General features: G+C 43.3%; 1 protein-coding gene across 4 annotated transcripts; it reads left to right on the top strand.

Annotated features, from left to right (window-relative positions):
* The first annotated feature begins 123 nt into the window (after window positions 1-123).
* Window positions 124-24,792, top strand: LOC108934518 (protein MRVI1-like). 4 transcript variants are annotated; one of them, XM_018752410.2, is made up of 24 exons: window positions 124-170; window positions 7,724-7,847; window positions 8,059-8,203; window positions 8,862-8,967; window positions 9,693-9,872; window positions 12,678-12,790; window positions 13,201-13,262; window positions 13,801-13,974; window positions 14,512-14,589; window positions 14,941-14,981; window positions 15,123-15,179; window positions 15,614-16,081; window positions 16,333-16,411; window positions 16,922-17,024; window positions 17,198-17,228; window positions 19,289-19,429; window positions 19,571-19,702; window positions 19,795-19,948; window positions 21,676-21,725; window positions 21,857-21,961; window positions 22,238-22,302; window positions 23,085-23,210; window positions 23,376-23,498; window positions 23,917-24,792. In XM_018752410.2, the coding sequence occupies exons 5-24, from the start codon at window positions 9,801-9,803 to the stop codon at window positions 24,152-24,154; spliced, it is 2,412 nt and encodes an 803-aa protein (XP_018607926.2). In that variant the 5' UTR covers window positions 124-170; window positions 7,724-7,847; window positions 8,059-8,203; window positions 8,862-8,967; window positions 9,693-9,800; the 3' UTR covers window positions 24,155-24,792. The 4 variants fall into 4 exon arrangements, with proteins under 4 accessions (XP_018607926.2, XP_018607928.2, XP_018607925.2 ...); XM_018752412.2 differs by lacking the exon at window positions 124-170 and adding an exon at window positions 1,961-2,308 and having other exon boundaries at window positions 23,920-24,792; XM_018752409.2 differs by lacking the exon at window positions 124-170 and adding an exon at window positions 1,961-2,308.
* Window positions 24,793-25,053: the final 261 nt, after the last annotated feature.

Raw genomic sequence — 25,053 nt, 5'->3', positions numbered from 1 at the left:
CTCATTGGTGGTCAGCTCCCCAGTACGTCACATTCATGTTTGCAGGGTTTATTAATAGCTCATCATTTGTATGGCTAATAAAGTTCAAGCAAATTGACCTTTTTTATGTTTGGTTATGTTCTACAGACAGAATACCCTTCGGTGCGGGAGGAAGACACATCCATATCCAGGTAAGGCAAACAGACTTTAAAATCCCGGGTGAAAATAAAGATCAGAGCTGTAGTGAAGTATTGCTGAATTAATTCCAACATAATGATTTCTTGTGTGTAAAAGGATGGGGCAACGGTGTCGGTCTACTCTGTACCTGTGTTGAACAGGTTATGCTATATTATTTGGTTATTGTTTCACTGGAGATATGTGCATACTGAATTCTTCCAACTTTCAGCTTTAGGAACAGCATCACTCTTTCCCCATGTAGATATATTTGAAATTTCTGGCAATTTTTGCAAAGCCACTCGTCATTATCTGTAGGCTGTTCTGGGCACCGAACACCCCAGTCCAATATTTCCATTAATCTTCAGGGATTTTGGAGATTTCAGTGTTTATCATAGCTAGTGCTGGTTCTCCAAAGGGGTGCAGGGTAAAAGATCTGTCTGGTTTCAGCTTTTTATTTTAAAACAAGAGTGTACTGATACTTATGCTGATATTTACTGTATGAGATTTATAGCTTTTCTGCAGATTAGGCATTTTAAGACGTTTTAATTCGTGTTCAGATCACATACTATGAATAATACATTAGTTTTATCATAACATTCTGATGTCCACTTTTGCAGCGTTCAATTGCAATATTTATTGTATAGGATTTTAAGTTTTAAATTTGACAATTTATGTGCATTGCAATGGATGTATACGTGTGTGTGTGTGTGTGTGTGTGTGTGTGTATGTGTGTGTGTGAGACATGTCAAAGGATTGTGGCTTAGACTTAATGTAATTCATGGGACATCTTCCTGCACTTTCCTTCCTTTTTTCATATCTTGTTGTAATAATGATCATCACAAGGGTAAATTCAAACTTTAAATTCCATTTAATTATTTTTGATCAGGGGGGCGTGGTGGCGCAGTGGGTTGGATCGGGTCCTGCTCTCCGGTGGGTCTGGGGTTTGAATCCCGCTTGGGGGTGCCTTGTGATGGACTGGCGTCCCGTCCTGGGTGTGTCCCCTCCCCCTCCGGCCTTACGTCCTGTGTTGCCGGGTAGGCTCCGGTTCCCCGCGACCCTGTATGGGACAAGCAGTTCAGAAAATATGTGTGTGTATTTTTGATCAAATGTAACTTTTCTAATCAGTTTTATTATTTTTTAAAAGATCTTTTTTACAGATTACCCTTTTTGCATTCTGTAGATCAGCATTTGTCATGTCTCCCTTCTATGATTTACTACAGATTTGGTCTGATAGTGTTCAGCAGCACAGCACCCTGTGTGGAGTGATGGAGTGTAACGCGGCACAGTGCCGCTTTCACAGCCTCACACTTACTTCCTTCTCTGCATAGAATGGCCTGGCAGGATCAAGACAAACACTGAGGCTATTTGTATTTGTGATGTGGCTCTTGTGATGTGATATGTGTGGGGTTGAGGTGCTACTCCTTGAGCCAAGTCCACCATACAAGCATTATGGATAGGTCCCATATTTCCAGAGAGCTTATGATGTCAAAACACGTTTAGCACGTTAGTAAAAAGTACTTATTGCAATTTAGCACCTAAAAGGGATTACATGCAAGGTGCTAGTGAGCAGCTGGTAATGGTTATGGTTAAAGTTCTGCTTAATGGAAGGGGGTTGGGTGTTCCTGGAGTGTTTGGGATGATCCCTCATCCGCCCACCCAGACTGCTGGACTTGGCACGTTTCCACACCCTGCCCCTCTGCGAGCAACGCCGGGGCCGAACCCATGATTCACTGAAATCCAGTGAGCTGAAACACTACCCCTTACACACTCTCCTCAGCCTCTTGCCAGGGGCCACATCCCAGCATGGCCCTGACACCTCACTCCCTGGGAGTGAGCATCGCTTCCAAGGATTTGAACATTTGAAGGGATGCTGTTGCTCTTTTGCTGGAGCCTGTCGAACTGCTGTCTGCGAGCCTTTGCAACAGCCTGTGAAGGAGTGTGGTGAAACATTGTCCTTAAATGGTAAAAGCTCCCATAACTGAAAGAGGGGCTGGCAGAGAAAAAAAGGGGAGGAAAAAAGGAAAGAAAGGACCCGGGATTGCTGGGCTTTGACTTGAAAATCTCCAAGTCAGAGGAATGACGGGAGGGCCGTGAAGGAGACCAGAGCGGTGGGAAAGAACATGCGAGTGCAGCACCGTGCACGGAAACACAGGTACAGCTAGCATGCGTACGTTGGGGGGGGGGGGGGGACTAGTGTATTCATTATTCACACGCTTCATGAGCTGGTGCATTTAAGAAACTTGTCTTTTTCTGCGTGACCATTCTGTGCTTCACCTATTTGTGTATAATCTGGGGCAACAAGCACTGTTTCTGTGCACTTTTACCACAATGCACGGTGTTCACACTTTAATGTGTGGGCAGCAGGTGGCATACTGGTTAGAGCAGTTAAGTCTTATTCGTAATATGTATTTTTATCCTAACTGCTGTGAACGTACATGTTGTTACTCACCGTACATTTCAGTATACACTTATTTCAAAATTGATTGCAGCTGTAGGACAGGGGTTTAAATCCCTGCGCCTGCTGTAGTACCCTTAAGCAAGGTACGTACCCTGAATTGATGCAGTAAAAATGACCCAGCTCCATAAATGGGTAACTTGCTACAAGTAACTTGGTGTACGAAAGTAACATCGTAAGTCACTTTGCAGAAAAGTGAAAACGTAAAAGGGTAAACAGTAATAAAAGGCCAGGTGACAGATGTGCAAGTGAGCGGACTTCTTGTAATTTTAGACAAGAGGAGCACTAGGTGTGATTGGGGTGTGTTTGCTGTTACTTTTTACTGTGAAATCCATGCTTTGATCCATATCTGCTGATATGTTTTGCACAATATACAACTTTTATAACGGGTGCATAGTGCCTGTGTGTACTATTTTCGGGTCCACATTCCAGTGTATCTGCCATTCGATTTCCATGTATCCCACGCCTCCATCCTGTTATCTCGAAACGCGGCAAAAACTGCGGCCGCGTCCTGCGCTCGCCGGACTTCCACATATCAAATGTTGGCAAGCAAGCGAGTTCTTATGTAAGAGGGAAGGGGGATGTGGAGCAGTGTGGTTACTGCAGTGGTCACAGCCCTGGGGACCAGGCAGCCAGTGAGAAACCTGCTTTGTTTCCAACTGGGATCTGACCTCTGGTCTGGGGCAGCCTGAGCCCCGCAGAAAAAAAACTGTTGACAAGGATGTGCTTCCCAAACAAGACCGACATGCAATTATTTCCTGCCAGGAAATTCACCCGGTAATTGAGCAGTAAAGCACTAAGCCAAGGCAATGTGGTGTATCTTCTGCAATGGGAGCCCATTTACTGTGTGTCTCCAATCAAACCAACGTCAATAATTGCTTGTCCCAAGCAGGGTCACGGCGAGCCGGAGCCTTACTCGGCAACAGAGGGTGCAAGGCGGAGGGGGGAGGGGACACGCCCGGGATGGGACGCTAATCCGTCACAAGGCACCCAAAGGAGGGCTAGAGCCCCAGGCCTCCCACACAGCGGGCACCAACCAAACCTGCTGCACCACCATGCTCACCCCCCTTGTGTCTCCAGAGTGCATATTTGGGGATGATGTTCTGAGCAAGGCTAAACTGGCTAAACCAAAAGGCCCCACGACCTGCTGATGCACATGATAATCTGCATTCCCGAATTTTGGAGGGCATGTGTGCGCTTACCGAGCTTTAAAAAAATCAACATGTAAATATTTTCATGTTCCTGCTGGAACTTTGCTTACACACGCAGTTGTGTAGTATTGGCGGAGGAGTTCAAGAATGCAGGAGGTGTTCTAAGTAAAGGACATAAACACTCCAAAGAACACTGTCCTTCAGGAAGTAGTAAAGGCAGCTCTGGTCTTTGTTGTACCATCTCCCCAGTCTTTGTAATGAATCACCATCACAAACAGTTACTTTGCTTGTAGTTTGTTGGTAATATATTAATGCTTCATACCAGGATGGGAAATTGACACTTTGGCTACAATGTGTGATTTGACAGCTTTTGGATGCAGCAGTACATGTGCATGATATCCCATGAGGCCATAGGTCAATAAGGGGTTCATCTGGGTCCAACAGGACATCATAGACCTGAAGGTTTATGGTCCATGGCACAGTAACACAGTAGATACTACTGGAACTTCACAATGCCCTGATTGGACAGTTGGACTTGAGTTTGAATCCAACTGAGTCTGTGTGGAGCTTGCATATTCTCTTCTTGTTCATCTGGGTCTCTTGCAGGTACTCTGGTTTCCTCCTACACTCCAAAGACATATGCTTCAGGTGGATTGTTGATGAGTATGTGATTGGCCTGTAAACGACTGGTACCCCATCAGCACGAGTCCTGCCACATGCCCTATGTTTCCAGCATAGGTTCAAGCAGTTGATGAAATGGGGGGGGAAAAAGGCATCCAGCCCAAGTTTGCAAGGTGGAGTCCTTGCAGACTTTGAAAGGGTGGCCCATGCAATATCACACGCCATACATCCGTTATCATGTTACGTTTTCATTCACGTCAAACTTCTGTCTGCTGGGAGACAGATGCATAATTCCCGCTGGGACATTCTTAATGTTTTGGCTTCAGAATGATAACTGTGTCTGTCCCAAATTAAGTTTCTGGAATCACAAGGAAGCTGGTGTAAAAATAGCTAAGGATGATAAATGTGGCATGTATGTGTGTTTTTCTTTCTCTCCCTCTCTTTCTCAATGGCCTTCGTTGTCCTCGGACTGTCTCCTACTATGAGAGTTGCCCACAGCCATCTCTCTGCCATATTTGGATGTCTTCACTGGTCACACGTTCACGTGATCTTTCAGCCCCTCCTCTTCAGTTAAAAACACAACAGAAGTATAATGTACTCCATGTATTTGTAAGACTTAGGGAGCTGTTTCCCCAATGGAGCGTGTCTTTTGAAATACAGTCGTTAACGAGACCATTCACCGGAATTCAGTGCTCTCCTGAGTATGTGCTTCTAGCTTTAGAATGAATTCTTCAGAACGGCAGTCATGCCTAACCAGTCAGACTCGCAGCTCTTGACAGAACATCCCTGAAACAGAATAGTTGAGGATTTCCGTAACTGCAAGAACATCTTTCATACACATCCATTTCCAAGTCAGACACTTCCTCAAATCAGTTGAATGAGGACTCTTATTCTCATAAAAATGAAACTTACCATTCATTCATTGTCAGTAACTGCTTGTCCAGTGCAAGATCGTGGGGGGTTTGGAGCCTAGCCCAGGAAACACATGGCATGAGGCAGGGTATATTCTGGACATGATGTCAGTCCAGCTATTGTTGATTTAAATAATTTAGCTATTTATATATTTATAGTCAAATTCTGAAAGTTAGTCTGTTGTTAGGGGGGCGCAGTGGCGCGGTGGTGCAGTGGGTTGGACCGGGTCCTGCTCTCCAGTGGGTCTGGGTTTCGAGTCCTGCTTGGGGTGCCTTGCGATGGACTGGCATCCTGTCCTGGGTGTGTCCCCTCCCCCTCCAGCCTTACGCCCTGAGTTGCCGGGTTAGGCTCCGGTTCCCCGTGACCCCGTATGGGACAAGCGGTTCAGAAAATGTGTGTGTGTGTGTGTGTGTGTGTGTGTGTGTGTGTGTGTGTGTGTGTGTGTGTATAGTCAGTTGTTAAGTGCCATCAAGTTGATGTAGACTCTTGGAGACCAGATATGTAGAGTCCCTCCATAGTGTCCTGTCCTCCACTTGTGTTCTTGCTGTTGAAAGGGGTGTCCATCGCCTCTGTGATTGAAACAATCCATTTGGTTGCTGGTTATCTTCCTCTTCTTTTGCAAACATTTTGTAGGCATTACCAATTTTTTATAGAAAGAGTCCAGCCTTCACTTGATTTCTTCAAAGTGTGATAACCTCATTCATCATTTGTGTTTCCAGTGAGAGATCTGGCTTTACTTGAACAAGATCCATGTGTTTGTTTTTCTGGTCATCGATGGTCCCCTAAAAGTCTCCTCCAGTACAAAAGTTCAAAGGACTCTGTTTTTCCTATCCTGCTTCTTCAAATTCAGTAAAGAATTTTAGTTGTGATTTAGGTTTGTTTTAATTTATTCTTGGCAGTGACTGGTTAAGAAGGATAATGTGGCAAAAAAAGAAGTAGGAGGTTGGGGACAGTTGGTTTTGGAACAGAAAGTGTGGCTCAGCCAATATACTGCTTATAAAAATGTCACCATCCAGTGCATATCAAAATAGACAGAAGTCTAACCACCACCATAGCAACCCAATGTGTGCACTATTATTAGACATTATTTATTGTCTTTTGTGAGCCATTACCAGATCCACTGGGCCTGATATGGCAAGTTAGAACTCTGTTTCCATATTTAGGCACTATGCTGATTAAATGACAGAATGAAAGAATTTGGTGACATTTCTCTTTACTGGAACTTCAGATCCTCATACAACCTGAATAATTTCTGAAAAATGTCTCTTCGTGCCAAGAGTCCACCATTCCAGTCATCCTGGAGTGCTGGCACCCTCTTAATTTTAGGGATTGCATTGCAGTGTAATTATTAATTCCTGCCTGTCTAATGCCTGAAATTCCAGGTGGGGTAGTACTATCTATTGTGTTGTCTATAGTCTGTGGAGAAGCACTCAAGCAAGAATTTCATAGTACTTTGTACATGGTACTTGTACTTATGATGACAAACCTTGAACTTGAACTAAATACCCAGCTTTGACTTTCACTGAGAGCATAAGAACTGAGATTGAGCAAGATCCAGCATACCTTGCAAAACTCAAAGGATTACTCACATTCAGGACTATAGGGTTTCTTTTTTAGTCTTATATGGGAAATACATCTTCATAATTGTGGCACTGAGTACGATACCAGCACTCCATGTTGATGGAAGCCGATGGCTACGTGCCATAGTGAACCTGCATTAACTTATTGGTGTCTAACAACTGAATTAATATTATAAATACCTGTTTAAGCTGTCTTTAAAGTCTTTTTCTTTTTATAGCGTTCAGGACAGGTAGGTTTTTTCTCCATTGCCTTTCGGTTGGGAATTTTTGTTTTTCTTTCCTCCGTGGTCAGATGGCTTACTGATAGCTTTAGTAACTAATTTATTTATTGTAGTAATTTAATATAACGTCAGCCTTCTATTTCTTTGATCTTGTGTCACTGTGTAAGAAGAGCACCCTATAAAAGTAAATGTAAATAAATTAATTTGCCCATTCCTTATCATTGACATCTAAATAGTCTTTGAAAAGCTCTTGAATACTTGGTAAAGGGGGGTGCGGTGGTGCAGTGGTGCAGTGGGTTGGATCGGGTCCTGCTCTCCAGTGGGTCTGGGGTTCAAGTCCCGTATGAGACAAGTGGTTCAGAAAGTGTGTGTGTGTGTGTGTACTTGGTAAAGCTTATTCTCACAGTTTATTTCACCTTCTTCACTTAATACTGGGTCTTTTATGAAGACGCTTTGGAATTGTATTGATGCTGTTAAAATTTGGCAATGAAAGTAACTGATATACTACTAACACATTTAACTGATTAACTCTACAAATGTGGCTTGTGCTTGCTAGTTAGCTCCATTACTAGGGAACGTTAAGTCCTTTGTTTAGGGTTTTGTTTCTAATGATTGCTTTCTGTGTAGGATTTAACTCATCTCGAGATTGATGATGCCGGAATTGCTAGTACCACTGATAAACCTTCATCGCACCTTTGCTTTGAAGAGGTGTCTTGGTGTAGGAATGACTGCCATGAACATCCTCCTCTAGGTAATACTTGTGGTGCTCCTTGCTACACGGCTACTTATTTACATGCTCTCACACTTTCCATTGTACTCTTTAGAACACTTCCATCTCTTTGCATTTCTTGCTTTGATCATGTTTCTATGCAAATTGACAGGTCTTGTGCTCCAGCCATACAGCACGTCCTGTTGTTCTAGTATCATTGTTGAGTTAACACACACCTTTGGTACCTCTCCAGCTGAAACCAGCCCCTTGAACCCTGAGGAAAACCCTGCTGGCCTCACAGCTCCGCCATCAGAGGACAACAGTGTTGGTATTTCTTCAAAGTCACCTGGACCTCCCCCAGCATCACGTTCCCAACATGGTAACAAACATGTAGAAGGGTAAGTGTTTTTGTCTTGAGTAGGAATCCAGTGTGACCACTGAGTGTTTGCACTGGTCCTGTTTATTTCACTGAGATATTTTCAAGTTTCCACCGGAAAACTTTATTTCACTGCCATAACAGTCCGTGTCAAATTAGTAGCTGACATTTGATGCTTTTCTCCAAAGCAACTTACAATGTTAATCTTTTTAGAGTTGTTTACCCATTTACACAGGTGGGCAATTTTTTGTCATTGGCGACATCAGGGTAATTACTTGGTCAGGGGTTCTACAGCAGGAGGTGGGGGTCGAACCTGTGACTTCTGAGTACAAAAAATGTATCTCTAACAATTGTGCCACCTGCTGGTCCTCATAATAAATATGATTTTCATGCAACAGTAATGCAATGGAATGAACCTTTTCTTCACTACATTAGAACCGTTTCTGTGTCTAATTTGCCTTTTGTAGTAATTATCATTTTAATAGGAACTCAGTGAAAGCTGTAAAGGTAATTCACAAGGAATTCCTGATTTGTATAAGAGCAGTACATATCTGAAATGATGTTAATGCGTAGTCTCTGATGTTTGAGTCCAAATATAAATTCACATTTCTTTTGTTTGGTTTCAGTAAATGGTTATTGGCGCATGATGCATTTTTGTCAATCTATTTTGCTGACCACAGACAGGAGATTTCAGTTCAGAGTGATACCTATCAGTCAGAGTCACCAGACGATGGAAGAAGTCAGACTGTGGGGTCACACCTCCTGACTTTGACTGACTCAGCAAAGGTGAGTTCATGCTTCTTTTCCATGTGCATGATGAGTATGCAGAGAACTGTTTTTAGAAGTTTGCACAGGGCTGATACCTTAACAAAAGGCCTTTAGAATTTAATTAAAAGTTATATGTGGCCCATAATTTTATTGTGTATTGGATACAAATCTAAGTTTACTAAAGTGCAGGAATAATAAAACCAACAGCAACATCTCCAGTATTATTAGAGCACAAGCACTGAAAAAGCAGTTTAATAATGTGAAATAATGTGTTTGCTATCATGATCTTCCATTATGTAAGAGACACTTACATAACAATTTGCAGTCCTTTTACTAAGCTCTCTAATGTCTTCCTGATAACTGAGGACCATTTGAGTGGCACGCTCCCCCGTGTTGTTTACATACCCTAAGGTGATCTCACCCAGTCCCCCCCAATGGCTCCAGCTGCCAGGCAGTCCTCAAACCCCCTGCACTGTCACCAGATACTTTTAGACACTTCTTCCATTTAAGGAGGCAGATGCACTCCTATGTTGAATCTCATTTATTTATTTATTACAGGGGTCGTACACTACTTGCTAAATCTCTAAAGACTTAATGTCTTAAGTTTTGAAACCAGTTCAGTCATTTAAAAAACAAAACAGCGGGACACATTTCCAGCACAGATTCACAGCAATATTTACATACATCAAACATAACTTGTGCTATGATGGTTTCCAGAGCGAGTGTGTGTGCTGTGTCTTCAGGCTGAAGAGGACCACCACTCACAGCACATCCCCACGGCAAGGAGTTGCAGCCACCCAAAGGAGACCACTGTTACCCCCAGCCCACGCTTTCGTTCCCGGTGCCCCACCATGCCCACCCTCCCCGAGGAAGAGGAGGATTCCCCAGAGGAGCTTGACAGTTCATCCAGCTCGCCTGTCTCTGTGAGCACCTCTTTCTTCGGTGCTAGATGCTCTACTTGCCTATAAGGAGAGGTGTAAAGAATGATCCTTATCAGCTGCTGTACATAATGCAACATGTCATAAATATGTTGATATACAGTAATGTCTAAATACTATATATACATTGCTGCCTGAAAATGTGTGATGCCCTTGTGTTCCTTAGTTTTACCACAAAATCATTATTTAATGAGAAGCAGCCTTTGCATCTGACATATCAGGTGTGTAATGACAGTTACAAGTGTTGCTTAGTGGAAATAATGTGTGTGGTAGAAACAGCAGTAGTGCAGGTGAAAAAAAAGTGAACCTCAAGCTGCACTGGTTGAACTAAGTAGGTAAGTAGAATCAGGTGTGCAGATCATTATCATTTATTAATTTTCTAAGTTTAAGACTTAAGATATAAGTTTATTTTATTATATCATACAAGAGTTCTGACCATTCCTATAGGGTTCACACACTTTCAAGCAGCACTGTAAATATACATATGTATGTGGGTTTCTGTCTGTACAAAAGCTCTGGGGTTTACAACTATATATTAAAACCAGACAATATTGCTGTATGTATTAATTTCTGTCTCCCATCAGCAGGAATTTTGTTAGCTGTCCAAACTAAATATTCAGACTGTTGTCTTTCTGTGCAAATACTGACCAAGGCAGACCCAGAAATCTTAAAACTGCATTTGTCAGGTCATAGTGACCATCAAGAACATTGAGTCGGTTATAGCCCTCACGAAGAACCGCCTTAGATTCAACAGAAGTGAAACCCCCTTCTCTTTTTCCTCGGTTGCATTCATGGCCAAGCGTTCAACTGCTGGGTTTGCTTGCGCTTTGAGTGTTAGGAGAAGAAAAATCTGTTTTGATGCTCAGAGCAGCTTCGGTGGCTACACCAGCTCCAACTTTGCTGTCAGGTCCACTTTGAAGTCGTTCCTTTCCGTTAGTAGCCCCAACAGCGCTTCTTAAGTCTCCGCCTCCAATGTTTGCTGAAGAAATCTGCCTTTTCCTCATTATAACCCACATCCAGGGAATGATTTATGAGTCTTTTAATGTCAGATTGCCCTATCTTGTTTATCTCCCGGGGCACAGATAATGGAGTTTTAACAATCTCTGAGCAAACATGCGCTGCACTTTCAATCATGGTTCGACACACAGGACGGTTATTCTGCAGTTCTTTTGGTAGAGGCAACTTACAGCGGGGACAAGAAAGTACTTTTGGATGATTGTTTTCACCAGAGCAGTTGAGATACTTTCATTTGAGTGTGTTTTTCTGCTGTCAGTCATAAATCACATTGCAGAACAGTGATCGCAGTCTGACTTGTGGGACCCAGCATACACCTAACCTACAGTCTTCATTGAATATAATATTTCTGTGGGCCTTCGTTTGGATTCACCTTTACAGATATTGTTTTTGAGAGTTAAGTTTAACTAAGATATTGTGGAATGCTTAAATATTTGACAATGTAATCCTGTAGAGGGGGCGAGGTTCAAGCCACTACATTACACTCAGAAGACATGACTTCAAATCCCTGCTCCCATTGTTGTACCTTTTAAGAAAGGTACTTACCCTGAATATACACAGTGAAAATTACCCAGCTCTATTAATGGGTAAATAATTGCCAGTACCTTATTGTACCAACCAAACTTTGAAAGTTCCTTTGGAAGAAAAAGCATTGACTAAATTAACAGGCAATAATAAATTCATTACTCTGTGTTCCATGGCAGTGGCGCAGTGGGTTAGGCCAGGTCCTGCTCTCTGGTGGGTCTGAGGTTCAACCCCTGCTTGGGGTGCCTTGTGACAGCCTGACGTGACAGCCTGGTATCCCATCTTGAGTGTGTCCCCCTCCCCCTCTTGCCTTGCGCCATGCGTTGCCGGGTTTAGGCTCTGACTTGCCGCAGCCCCGCTCAGGACAAGCGGTTTCAGCTACTGTGTGTGTGTTGTGTTCCATGTACTGAACGGCTTCCTGGATTGAAATAATTCGCCAGGAATTTGAGGAAAGTGCCATTATTTACATTATACTTTTTGCTCCCTGTTTCCACTGCGTCTGACTCATACGTCAGTGGCTCAGCATGTTTGATACAATCTTCTTTGAGCTTCAGTCTTCAGCTGTACTGAGGAAGGCAGTGGCAAGCAAACGTTGCTATGTGGTAAAAATATTAACGGCTGCAGACTTTTCCTGGTTGCTTTGGGACCAGTTGCTAATCGCAGCAGCCTCCTTAAATATGTGTCGTATTGTCGCTTTGTACCTTTACGGAAGTAATCCCTTTGAGGTTGCCTCCTGAATTCCACCATGGGACCAGGTCTGTCCATTCCAGGGCAGGTAATTGAATGTGTAGAGCCCTGCAGAGGATGGAGGCAGCGGTGTAACTGTGACCTGAACCTTTGCCGTTTGCACTGATGTTAAGAGCAAAGACGAGACTCTTTAGCACGAAATACCGTAGTCATTTTGTCCTTTCATCTTGAGTTTTTTTTTAAAGACCTGGTGTATGGAATATCCTGGAATTTGCCCCTCCTTCCTGTGCTGCGGTAGGCATCACACGGTGATGTGGTGGTCAGCAGCGAGGAAGAAGGGAACATTACGTTCTTTCCAGCAGTAAAAATACGCTCGCTGTTACAACAGGATATCCCGTTACGATGAGATGTTGACTTTGTGCCATAAAAACGGATGGCAGGAGGAGGTTCCTTTTCAGCAGCCACTGTTTTTATAGTGGAAGATCTGCCCTGTTGTCTCCTTCAGCAGACTGACATTTTGCACCGGATCCCTGTGTTTTTGAGCCATTTCCGTTTACTTTTCAGTACACACCTGCGGAGAGCCATGTGGTGAACACGGTCTTACCCACACCATCCATCGTTATCCCAGGACAAGCTAACACAGATAACCAAGTTCCCAAACCACTGAAACAGACCAGGTACACAGGGGAAGCCAATGTTTAATCTTTTTTTGAGTTGAAAAAATTGCCGTAAAGGTTGTGTAGATGAAGTCTGTGCTATTAATCGATTAAATCAAACCCAGCTCTAGAACTCACTGTTTTTGCAGTAGAACACTTTAGCATTCTAAGAACTATGGCTGAGTTATTTAAAAGAATATTAAACTGAAATACATGGAAGTACTGAATTGTAACCACATAACTTTATTCTTATTCTAACTGTAAAACTTATCCTTAAAATGTGAGTCTATTGAGCAGGCACAGAAGTGACAGACTTATGGGATAGTCCTCTCTCCCAGAATCAGTTTGGTTATGAATATCTGAGATTTTGCTACAGTGACGTATTTCGAAAATTGCTGTTGGTGGTGAACATGAACACATTTCACACACAGGTCCCAAAGCCCTCGGCCCCGATTATCCAGAAACTCATCGGGAAACGCCATCACCTCCATCGGTGAGCTGAGACCATGTTCACCTCACTTTTAATTCACCGTTTCCTCACCTGTGCTTCACTTTTACCTGATCTGTAACCCATTTGCTTCACCTCCACCTTCACCCATAGCTCACCCCTACCGTCTGTATTTCCCTTTTACCTCAGCTGTATCTTTCCCGTACCTCATCGCTACCCTACAAACACAGGGCTCTTAAAACTGCAAAAAGTGTCCACATTACAAACAGTCAGCAGTGCCATTGGCCTGGGTCTCAATGTTTCCTATGTTTAGGCAAACATCTCAGAAGTGTACAGCAATGATGACTAATGAACATAAACACCGTTACTCGCCGTTCTATTTTTCCACGCTGGTGTGTTTTCAAAGATTTACTGCTGAAATGGTGGAACCCTCTATAGAAGAATCCCATCTGTGAAAAAATTCAGTTTTGCTGTCTGGGGTTTGCACTGAAGGCTGCAGTAACTCGGTTTTAATGCATTGCAATAGTCCAGGGATGCTACAGCTGAGTGTACGAGCTCTTGTGTTCATCTGTGTGGTCCCCAGACAGTGCAGGGCATGTTATTGACCTGGTCAAGGATACATTGCCTGAAGTGCAGCTCTCTGAAGAGGACAAAAAGAAGAATCTGGAGTTGCTGGAGGAGGCCAAAAAAGTCAGCGATCGCTTCCTCACACGAAGAGGCAGGAGGTCCACTTGCAGTCTCTCAGACTCCCCCACAGGTAGAGACCGCCACTCGTGTGCAGCTGAAAATGTTGCTTTTATAGTTCTTACTTTCCAGAGAAACTTTAGAAATATTTTTAGATCAGCTTCTTTATCCATAATTCAACTCGTAGTCTGCAGTTGATAACATTTCCACTCAGGTTTCTTATTAAAATTGTTGGTTTGTGTTTAATGAGGTAATGAGAATAAGGAAAAAAAATTCCTTTTTTAACCTGAAGGAACTGACAACACAAATTAGGGTGAAAATATTTTAACTGGAAAGTGCATCACACAGGTCACATTCCTCTGTCTTCTTTGTTCTCATTGTTATCGTACCGTGACATCTTCATTCCCACCAGAGTTCAAGAGAATCTGGACTGGACTGCCTCTCTCACTCAGGCTCCTTTACTAGAGGGAGACCTGGAGAGCAGGCCCCTGTTTAACGGACCATGTCTGAGTTTGTTCCGCTGAAATCACAGTGAAAACAAGGCTTTCGACCACCCGAAAACCTCGAGATGGTAACAAAAATTGCTAATGGTGGGCTGTCTCTCTGGCAGGTCTCTCGCCCAGCCCTACTCCTCGCTCATCTCCTGTGCCTTCTAGAAGCAGTTCTCTTACTGTACCCCCCCAGTTTGGTACGTTTTCACATCCTATACATTATGCAATGTGTATATCATATATGAACACAGCTCGGATGTCTTGTCATTTCTTTACAGGCTTGGGCCTGTAATTTGTGGCTATAGTTACAATAAATGAAATGTTTTACAAAGGTTTTTTTTTAAGTATTTCTTTCAAACTGTAAGTTGCAATAAAATTACATATTGCTAAAGTACTGGAAAATGCATTGTCTCCATAAACCAATAACCAATATTCATGTTTATTATACTGTATGTTGTGTAAAGTCTCTGGCCTGAATGAGTCAGTGTAGTGGGACTACCAGTTAGTTTTTTTTTTTTTAAAACCTTTTATTGGTACTTTTTCTGCAGAGGCAGCAGATGTGACTTATGCGAGTCCTTCAGCTAATCAGGTAACATCTAATGAAACACCCAAGACATTTTGTCTGTCTTTTGGATATATCAGCAGCAGATCTGATTTTCAGACTGTGTCATGTAAGTTACCGTGGAGCTTCACATGGAAACCTTTCACTGTTTCCTGCATTCATGTGCAGCATTTGGAGGTACCAGGGGTCAAAGAACAAGGAGACTCCAGCACAAAGGACCCAGAGGTCAGTGTGTCCTACTTACATTACTGCTGTGCCCAGAGACTTACCTCAGTAAATGTTTTAGTGGTAACTGTGATCTCCCTCCACCACAAAGAGTGACAGTCATTTGATTCAGAAATACAATTGTTAACAAACAGGAGTCTTTGTAGAGTTTGGTCATGCACTTTTCATAGCTCATCCCTTTGCAAGACCCCCGGTAGGGTGGGGAGAGCTGGAAAAGTAAGCCTTGAAAGCATCACTTACTGATAAGATCTGATCTCCTGATGATGTCTAACATATTCTGTTCCATAAAAGCCTGAAAGTGTACACAATGTGAGCCAGTTTATGAACATTTATAGAAGGACTAATATTAACAAGGAAGGGCTTACAACGTACACCTTTTTAGTGGGAAAAAATAAAGAATGCAGTATCTAACTGTCTGCTTGCTGGTGTGTCAGAACTCCAGGAAGGTTGTAGACTGGAAGGCCACTGAGAAGCGGAAGGTGTCCTCCGGCACCCTGTCTCCCCGTTACAGCCCGAAAGAAAGTCGAGATCCCCAGCAGGGTGGAGAGAGGGGCAAGAAAGGTCCCATGGCATCAGCAGAGAGGGTGGGGGAGGGCTCCACTACACGGGGCAGCCAGCGGATCGAGCCCCCCACAACAAGTGTAGCCAAGCCAGTTCCCCGGCCAGCTGCACAGCAGGCCCCCTGCACTGCTGAGATCAAGACCATTGGTGCCTTCCCACCCCTCATGAGGGCTGTGTCCTGGGATACTGCAGGATGTGCGGCCCCCAATTTCTCTCGCAAAGGCGAGGAGGCTTGCTTCCCCTTCGAGCCATCTGCCACCGACTCACCGCTCAAGTCTTCTGGGTACAAAGACTTCCCCGTCCAGCCCGTCAAGATGCAGAAACTGACCAAAATTCGAGAGGTGAGCAGGGAGCATCTCAGATGGGGGTGTTTGTTTCACCCTAAAGAGAAAATGATGCTTTGCGTATTTACTGGTGCACTGGTATTTTTGCCACGTACCCCTTCAGAAGGAGTCAATCAGTAGCACTCAGCAGGTGGGAGATGCATTTCCTTGTAGGCTAAAGCTGCATGTTTCAAGTAGGTCTGTCTTTTTTTTTCTCTTGAACAAGTTTCCTGCAGTTGTTTCTAAAAACACATTGCTTCCCTGTTTAGGAGCACAAGCTGATCCGAAACCAGAGCATTGTAGGATCAAAGTTGCCAGATTTAAGTGAAACTGCAGAACAGGATAGAGGTAACTTCCTCGAAGTGGTAAATGTTATTTACATTGTGCCATAACTGACATTTCGATTGCTTAGCTGGAAATCCAATCTGAGCCATGTGGCATTGCCGATATGACACAGAAAAGTAAAACCAGTAATAATGGGGTCACTTTATTAATTTGAGCAGCCGAAGTACAGTGTGCACTCAGTGTAGTTAATGATCCAGATCTACAGGTATTTACTTGTGTTTTTTTAAGTTGTGTACCACATTATTTTTCTATTTTTTTGAAAGTTCCTGGATGTGGTGTTTTGCATTTAGACCAACAGGTGGCGCACATATTCAGCAAAATAACAATGGCATCAATTACTCTTTTGATGGTGTAATGTGGAGCACATGATATACAATTCAGCATTTTTAATCCTTCTCCTAAACCCTGCAAAATAAAATAACAATCTGATTATTTTTTTTAAATTTTATCTTTGTCTTTGAGTTGCAATGAGCTCCATCTCAGCCCCTCGTTCCTCTCCATCTCAATCTTTAGCTTCCCCCATGGAGGAGGAGTGCAAAGAGAAGCTGGATGTGATGCCAAGCATTTCGGACGTAATGCTGCGGAAGCTGAAGCTGCACAGGGCGCTGCCCGGCAAGTGCGTACATGTCCATGGCAACCATGGGATTCATGGCAGCAGGGTCATGTTCATGGTGTAGGCCTCTCTGAACACCACAGAGTTGTCTTGCATACAAATACATTTTTACTATGTTGGAAGGGATTCACAAAGTTTGTCTCATAAAACTAATACTGTATTTGTCTTTATTGCAGTGCACCATCACTGACAGAAAAAGAAGTTGAGGTTGGTATGAAATGTATGGTTTAAAGTTACTATATATTTGTGTTGGTCAGTAGACAAATGAAAAAGATCTATAACATTTTCTCTTTCTTAAAAGTATATGGTAATTTCCCGCTGTCTTTTGGAAGTATTATAAAGGACAAATTTTGCTGCGCATATTGTGTCTGCAGTGTTCGTCCATCCGCTGTTCAATGTGATACAGAGTAACTACAGCAATCTTACCACAGTAACTGTAACTGTGTGTATATACAGAGTAACTACATCTTCCTTTAATAAGCCCTTAAGTAATTTGGGTCATTTTCTGTTCTAAATGAATAGACAGAACTGTTTCCTATTTGAGGTCCCCTGTGATCTGCAGACCATCCTCAGTCAGAATAAGGAAGGCTGTCCATTAAGTGGTGTTGTAGGTGTCAGTGGTTTCCAGTCACTGGCTTGTGATGCAAACTGGGGATGTGATAAAGCCAGCATCACAGTCTTTCCTCCTGCTCAGTCCCTCAGCGCCACCATGGCATTTAGGGGTATTGGGAAAACTCTGATTTTGACAGTAAGGTAGACAGAGAGGGCTTCCCAGCAGATCTTACTTTTCCTGAGCAGACATCTCTTAGAATATAGAGCCAGTGTTTCTCTTTTTTTTTTTTTGCCTTCAGGGACTTCCCTGTGAAGCTCTGTTCTCAAAAAGTCGCAATGATGTTAGGCAAGGGTTGCTTATACAAAAGTACAGCAATGTTGTGAGACCATGACATTCTGGCTCTGTTGATATTTCTATTTCAAAGCTAGTTAAAAACTGCTCTTCTCTAGGTCACAATAAGTATGACTGTATTTACATTCACATTTATTCATTTAATAGACACTTTTAGCCAAAGTGGCACACAAGAGTTTAAAAAAACATGCATTTAAGCAACAGTTTAGTCAGTTTGTCCAATACCACCATTTTTGTTTACATACATTACACAATAGCTGTCTATAGAATTGATGGGAAATACAAAGGTAATTGAGACAGATAATCCAGTGAAAGCTTGTTGCACGGACAGGAAATCACTAAAGAAATGGGACCAAAAGAGATGGATTTTGACACTCTTGAATATTAAGAGGGATTCAGTAGTTCTGAGGGAGAGAGGGACCTTGTTCCACTACACTGGAGTCAGAACCTCTGGTCTTTTCATTTTGGACATCTTGTACGTGGGACCACCAAGCGGGCAGAGGTGGACGAGTGTAGCAGTCTGGTTGGGGTGTAGCAAGTGATCCAGTCCTGTAAGTATTGGGGAACAGATCCGTTGATGGTCTTGGAGGCTATAAGCAGAGTCTTAAAGTTGATGCAGGAAGCTACAGGCAATGGAGAAAAATGAAGAGGAAGGGAAATAGATGGGAAAACTTCAGTTGTATGATTGAGGACATTTTTCTCTCTGTAAAGTAAGTTTGCTTTGCCCTATCAAAATACTTCAAGAACTGAGAAGTAAATAACAGTTCACCACTGTAGAGAACTATGTAAAATTTGCTCCCTAAGTTATTAATTTTGAGTAACAAGTCTTTCAGACTTTTTTGCCAATATGAACTTTTTTGAGAAGTATTTAGTGTTTATTGTTTCAGAAAAGATGGCTGGTGTAGCAATTCAAATCATGCACCAAAGCTTTACCTGATACATTCAAATCGTAAGCACGACCACTTAAGTTTTTGTAGCTGTCCAAGATTGGCTTAGTAACATTCACATTGACATTAGCATTTATTCATTTAGCAGACACTTTCCTCCAAAATACATCTCGGAGTAAACAAAACTACATTTCACCAACACATGGAGCGCTATAGATGTGTTGGTTCGTTCAACTTTCAGAGGACAGTCACTCAGTACAAAACCACTGTTTTTGCTAGCATGCAGTACATGAGTATCTGCTTATAGAATTTATGAGGAGCCATTCGCCCACTCAACTTACCTTCACATTCAACTTAGAAACTGTTCAGGTAATAAACTAACTCTCGGTTACTATTAAGTTTGTATGTTGGGGAGCAACTGTTCTTAGAGCTGACATTTTCTTAAGTGTAACTGGGCATCTCATCTCCCCAAACAGAACGCGTTTGTGCAGCTGTCCCTGGCGTTCCGCAATGACAGCTACACCCTGGAGATGCGGCTACGTCATGCAGAAAGGGACCGCAACCTGACTGAGGAAAATGCGGAAAAGGAACTGGAAGAATTTAAAGGCTGCCTGAAGGTGTGCAGATGGCAGGGCCTCCCACCCTTCACCCAGTGCCAAAACATAAATTCTTAGTATCATGAGAACCAACAAATGCCCTGCCCTGTCCTGGCAGGTGGCAAATGAGTCCACTTGGTGTCCTTTTCTTTGACATTGCAGGGCTCTGTGATGCTGTGGCAGAATTTAGAGCAACGAGAGACCTACCAGCGCCTCTTGGAGACCGTGGATGTATTGCATCGCCTGGCTACGCGTCTCTCCAGCCGGGCAGAGATGGTGGGAGCTGTACGGCAGGTATCACATGCTGGATGGAAATCGTAGTCTCCGGTGACTTCAGTTTTCACAGAGCTATAGGTCTGATGGTTTCCTTTAACACGACCCGGCAGGAGAAGCGCATGAACAAGGCCACAGAGGTGATGATGCAGTACGTGGAGAACTTGAAGAGGACCTATGAGAAAGATCATGCTGAGCTGATGGAGTTCAAAAAGTTGGCCAACCAGAACTCCAGCCGATGCTATGGAGGATCCATGGACAACGGAGGTACTTCTCATGTTCTGCTTTTAGGACCCCCTTCTGTGTACTGTGGCCCCTACTCCACTAGCTCACCCTTGCTCCACGCAAACACCGGGTCGTGAGGGGTCAGTCAGGTAAACCGCAGGAAGACAGGGGTGTCCAGAGACCGTATGAGAAAAAACACTATCTCCTTCTTATGGCATGCCTCCACCACCCCGGAGCCCAAAGACTGCCCATCCAGCGCACTGACCCGTAGCATCACATTGCATCCCCGTATCAGTATGCCATGGGAGTGCGCAAACGCCAAGTCCATAAAACAGCCTGTGGCCCCCAAATCCACCATCGCACATGCGTAGAGCTGATCCCCCCCCGGACAGAACTACAGGTACCGTTAGCTGTGTGATAGGGCGACAAGAGCCGCTGACCTTCAGTTCCTGGCAGGAGTCCTTTGGTGGTGTGGGTCAAACCGGGCAGGGGCCACGGATGTGTCCAGGGTCCCCGCAGTACAGACAGTCTGTTCTTGATCCGGTGCTCGCTTTCAGCCAACGACAACTTTCCTTGTCCGAGCTGAATGGGCTCCGGTGTGTCGGAGGGGTTCCAGGCCAGGTTATCGACAGCCACAGCAGTCTTCACAAACCTGTCAATGCTCCAGTCCTCCCCTCGGTAGGTGAGCTTGGCCTGGATCCAGGGATGGAGACCATTCCTTAAGCCGGTCAGGAGAACCGCCTCATTTCACCTGCTCTGTTCTGCGAGGGTACGGAACTCTAGGGAGTATGCCAACACCAAGCGGTTGCCTTGTTTGAGCCAGTTGCATGCATCCTGCATGGTGAACTGGTGATCAAACACAGCCTTAAAGTGTTGTTTGAAGGCCGCATAGGTAGTGGGAACACGGTAACTCCAGATAGCTGTGGCCCATTTCAGCACCGGACCCATCAGCAAGAAAATCAGATAGGTTATCTTAATATCGTCTGTCTGATAGGTGTGTAGCAGGTTAGCGAATACCAGCTCATACTGGAGCAGGAAGCCTTGGCAGGCATCAGGTTTCCTATCATATTGGCGTGGCCAGTCGTGGGTCTGTGGTGGGGACGGATGGAGCTAGAGCTGGCTCGGGAGCCGAGGTTGCAGGGGGCAGATCAGAGGCGGTTTCCTCGCTTACCACTTCCACAATTCCCTTTGCTTGGAGCACCAGAATGAGCCCCTGCAGGGTTTCAGAGTGCTGCTTCAGGGTCTGGTTGTGGCAGCCCAGCAGGGTGCCCTGTGCAGCAACTGCCATTTGTAGACGATCCAGAACCATTGGGTCCATTTGAGAGGCAGAACCTTCTGTCATGCTGGAACAATGGAAGCCAGGGCAAAGGTGAGTAGGACCCAGTCGCGTGTTCCATTTATTAACAAACAAAGCCAAGGAGCAAGACAAAGAGCCGTAGTCAGGGACAGGTGAGGGTCAGGCGATGACCTTTCAGGGTTTCTTGCGACAAACGAGGGACATAAACGATGAGACGAAGCGAAGGTTGGTAGCCAGGAGATCAGGAACTTTGAAAAGGACAAGAATCGTTGGAAACACGGGAGTAGCAGTTGCTCAAGTGAGGTTCCGCAAGCAGGTGTGGAATCCTTGACCTTTTATCCCGTGCTGCCTTGAGAGGCAGGTGCGGGTGAGGTGCGTGTGACACCTGGTCAGGTACTGTCATACAAGTACCCTTGAGGGAAACATTCTGATGACGTGAAACTTTTGTGTTTTCTTGCTTGGTTTTCCTTAGATGATGGAGTTCCTCGTTCATCAAGGTCCATGTCTTTGACCCTTGGAAAGGTAAGATATCTAAGACACTTTTAAGGGCATCAGAGCCATGTGATGGAGATTTCAGGAAGGGGCTCACACCACAGGGTACTGAAAGTTTCCAAAGCATTTTGCCATAAGCATTCTCTCTCCCTGTACTCCAGGCGCTGCCACGAAGAAGAGTCAGCGTTGCTGTGGTTCCTAAATTCAATCTGTTAAACATCCCTGGTCAGAGCCCATCCAACTCTGGACAAGGGCTTCCTGTGCTGGTATGATTTAAATACCCTCTCTCACTCACTCACTCATTCACTCACTCACTGTTGTTAACTGCTTATCCAAGTGAGGGTCACGGTGGTCTAGACCCTGCCCTGGAAGCACGGGTGCAAGGCTGCTCAGGGTACATTGTGAACAACACACCAGTCCATACAAATATTTGCACCTTTAGCTTTTTAAAATGAGGTCCTGCGCATGCAGATTTTATATTTGTAGTCTTTCTGCAATACTGCCTTACTAATTTGTATGCTGTGTGTGTTCTTGTTTTACAGTGTGAGACAAACAGTATGAGATCCAGCCCTCCAAATGAGCCCACACAGCAGGCAGGAACTGAGAAGTAAATACAGTTCTTATTAATTTACCTGCTTTTTATAGCTTGTCGATGCAGATAAAATACCTGCGCACACTATTTATAAATGTCACAGTGCATCTCTGCTCTTTTAAACAATGGGAGGTTTACAGCTCTTATGAGAAGATTTTCGTGCTACATCAGGCTTGTTTACGGGGCTTCATGAAGGAGGCCATTAAGAACATTCCAGTGAATTGCTTGAGGCATACCAGCAAGATGTATGAGATGAAGGTGCACGCTGCATATTTATTACAGTGAGATTATTGAAGTTCTTAAAGTTACCCGCTATTCTGTGAAATGCCAGCCGTAAATGATTTCCACAGCATTTAGAGATTTTGTGTAAATATCCGGAGTGAACCTGCTTGACGGAATCCAGATTCCTCGTTCAACGATTTTTCAAGGGTCCTAGTATGAGAGTGCACTCATGGTGTGTGCTCAAAGTCTGCTTTTGTTAAGATTCCACTGAGAGGTACAGACTTGATGTTACAAAGACTAATCCTTTTCATCTTAATATTTGTGCAAAAGCACACACAGTAAAAAATGGGGACATTTTAAAGGCCACATTTGTGCATATTTGAACCACTCAGGAGCGGAATGTGCCAGACAGGTAGTTGCATTTCAGCTTTTCCACATCCCGGGTCACCTTGTACTTCTATCTGCACAACCGCAACAAAAAGTGAGTTTATCAGATGTGTTTGAGGAGGCGTTTGAAGCACAGCAGTGTAGTGGCCACAGGTCTTTAACTATCTCCTCCATTCTGAACTGTACAGTGGAAGGACTCCAGCGGACCAGGAAGGTGAGACGTCTGCTCTGACCAAGCCCAGTGCACCTATCAATAACAATGAGATAATATCAGAACTCAAAGCCAAGATTGAGGAAGAGGCCTACAATAAAGGGTGAGTTTTTTTCTTTCTTTCTTTCAACCACCTCCCAAAAACATTAAATTTATATCAAAAAATTTTTCTAATTTAAATCAGTTTCTTTGCATTGTTGTGAACATGAACAGGAAGCACTTTAATGAATTGGTATTATTTAAAAAAAAAAAAAAAACTATGACTAAGGTATCAAGAAGGACTGAAGCGGAGTAAAGAGCTCCAGCAACTGAAAGAGGAGGAGGAGAAAACAAAAGAGAGTCAGGAAGGAGAGAATGAACAGGATCCAGTCCAAGAAAAGAAATGCACCAGGTGACTAACCTTAAACCTAATGCAGATGTCAGCACAAGGGTATAAGTACAGCACAAAGTCAATTCATTTTTTAAATTTTGTTGTACCAGAAAGTCAAAATTTGAATATCACAGATGATTGTTTATTAGTTTAAACTGAAGTTATTGCTTTTACTTAAAATTGTGTGCTGCAGACGTTGAAGAACAGGTGAATGGATTGTTTGAACACCGGTCTTATTCTGGCTTCTCCAAATGTCCTCAGCTCCTATCCCTGTGCTATATCTTCTTGTCTATTTTCACAGCTCCTTGTGGTCTATCTCAAAACTGTTCAATTCTCAGGGTTTCAACTTAAACTAATGAATGTAGCCCCAGCAAAATTATACTAACTGCCATGTCTATCAAAGAGCATCAGCTTAATCTAATTCTGGCTTTTCATTCAGCAGCAAGTATGAAGAGGCCCTGGACATCCTAGAACGCATGTGTCCAAAGATATTCAAGCAGAATCGGCTGTTATGGATTGTGTTGACCCTGCTTGGAGTGGCTTTCTTCATCGTCAGCCTGTTCACCTACTTCAGTGACCGCTATAGCGAACGCGGTGATGCCTCCACAGGAAAAAGCGTCGGCCCGGGCAAAAAAAAGTTCTTTGGATGGAATGTAAAGAATCCAACACCTGACTAGCAGAGACTTCCAGCTCAGATATGTTCGCATGAGATCTGACACTCCCCAAAGACAATGCTGCCCAGCTTCTACTTGAGGAACTGCTCTGGTTGTTTAACACTAAATACTATGTGCTGACAACACCGTCATAGATTTTTTTAGGTTTTTACATTTATATAAGGCACACAGATATTATTCATATCATTGCTATTTAAGAAACAGCGTGAAACAAAATATGATTTATGATACAATGGAAACATCTTGTGATATGATTGATAATCTCTTGAAAGAGGTGGTTTACACACATATGAAGAAATATACACATAAACTGAAATAATAGACTGTCTCCCAGGGTCTACAGGCCAGATCCTTTTTTTTTTTCCTCAGGTTCTAACCGTTTAAGTGACATTCAGAGACTTACTCTAGTATTTAAAAAATATTGTTTTTTATATATTTTGTGAAGTTGTTCTATATTGTCCATTTATACTGAGCGCTTATTTGAAAATTATATTTTTAGGTTGTCAGTCAAATTTAATGTCTAAAGTGCAATATTTTTGTAGCTGAGGGTTCACATTTGTGATACTTTGTTGGTTTGATTCTCACTTCACAGACCCTGTTAGTTTGAGAGGTTTTACAAATATAAAAGAGCACTTTTTTTAACAGCATGAAACTTTTTTTTTAACCCTTTTTTAAAATGTTTGCACAAGTCTTTCAGAATTGTAACGTCTACTGTAGGACCACTTTACTTGAGTCTTAAAATAAAAAAATTGATGTATCTGTCTCTTTACTCACATTGTCTCTGTGAAGTGCACTCATTCTCAGGAAGTCATCAGTTAAAATCCATATTCATATATTATGTTAACCGTATATGAGTGTTTCAAGTACTTCTGGACCACCTAAGTGGTAATACTTTTTGACAT

The sequence above is a fragment of the Scleropages formosus genome, chromosome 11, assembly GCF_900964775.1.
Source record: "Scleropages formosus chromosome 11, fSclFor1.1, whole genome shotgun sequence".
Taxonomy (NCBI): domain Eukaryota; kingdom Metazoa; phylum Chordata; class Actinopteri; order Osteoglossiformes; family Osteoglossidae; genus Scleropages; species Scleropages formosus.
Note: the sequence above shows the minus strand (reverse complement) of the source record. Positions and strands in the feature narration are given on the sequence as shown.

Coding starts and splice junctions, on each gene's coding strand:
- LOC108934518 (XM_018752410.2), top strand. CDS start 9,801: ATGCCCACCCTCCCCGAGGAAGAGGAGGATTCCCCAGAGGAGCTTGAC. Junction 13,263..13,800: donor AAACGCCATCACCTCCATCG/GTGAGCTGAGAC, acceptor TGTGGTCCCCAG/ACAGTGCAGGGCATGTTATT. Junction 23,499..23,916: donor CAAGAAAAGAAATGCACCAG/GTGACTAACCTT, acceptor CTTTTCATTCAG/CAGCAAGTATGAAGAGGCCC.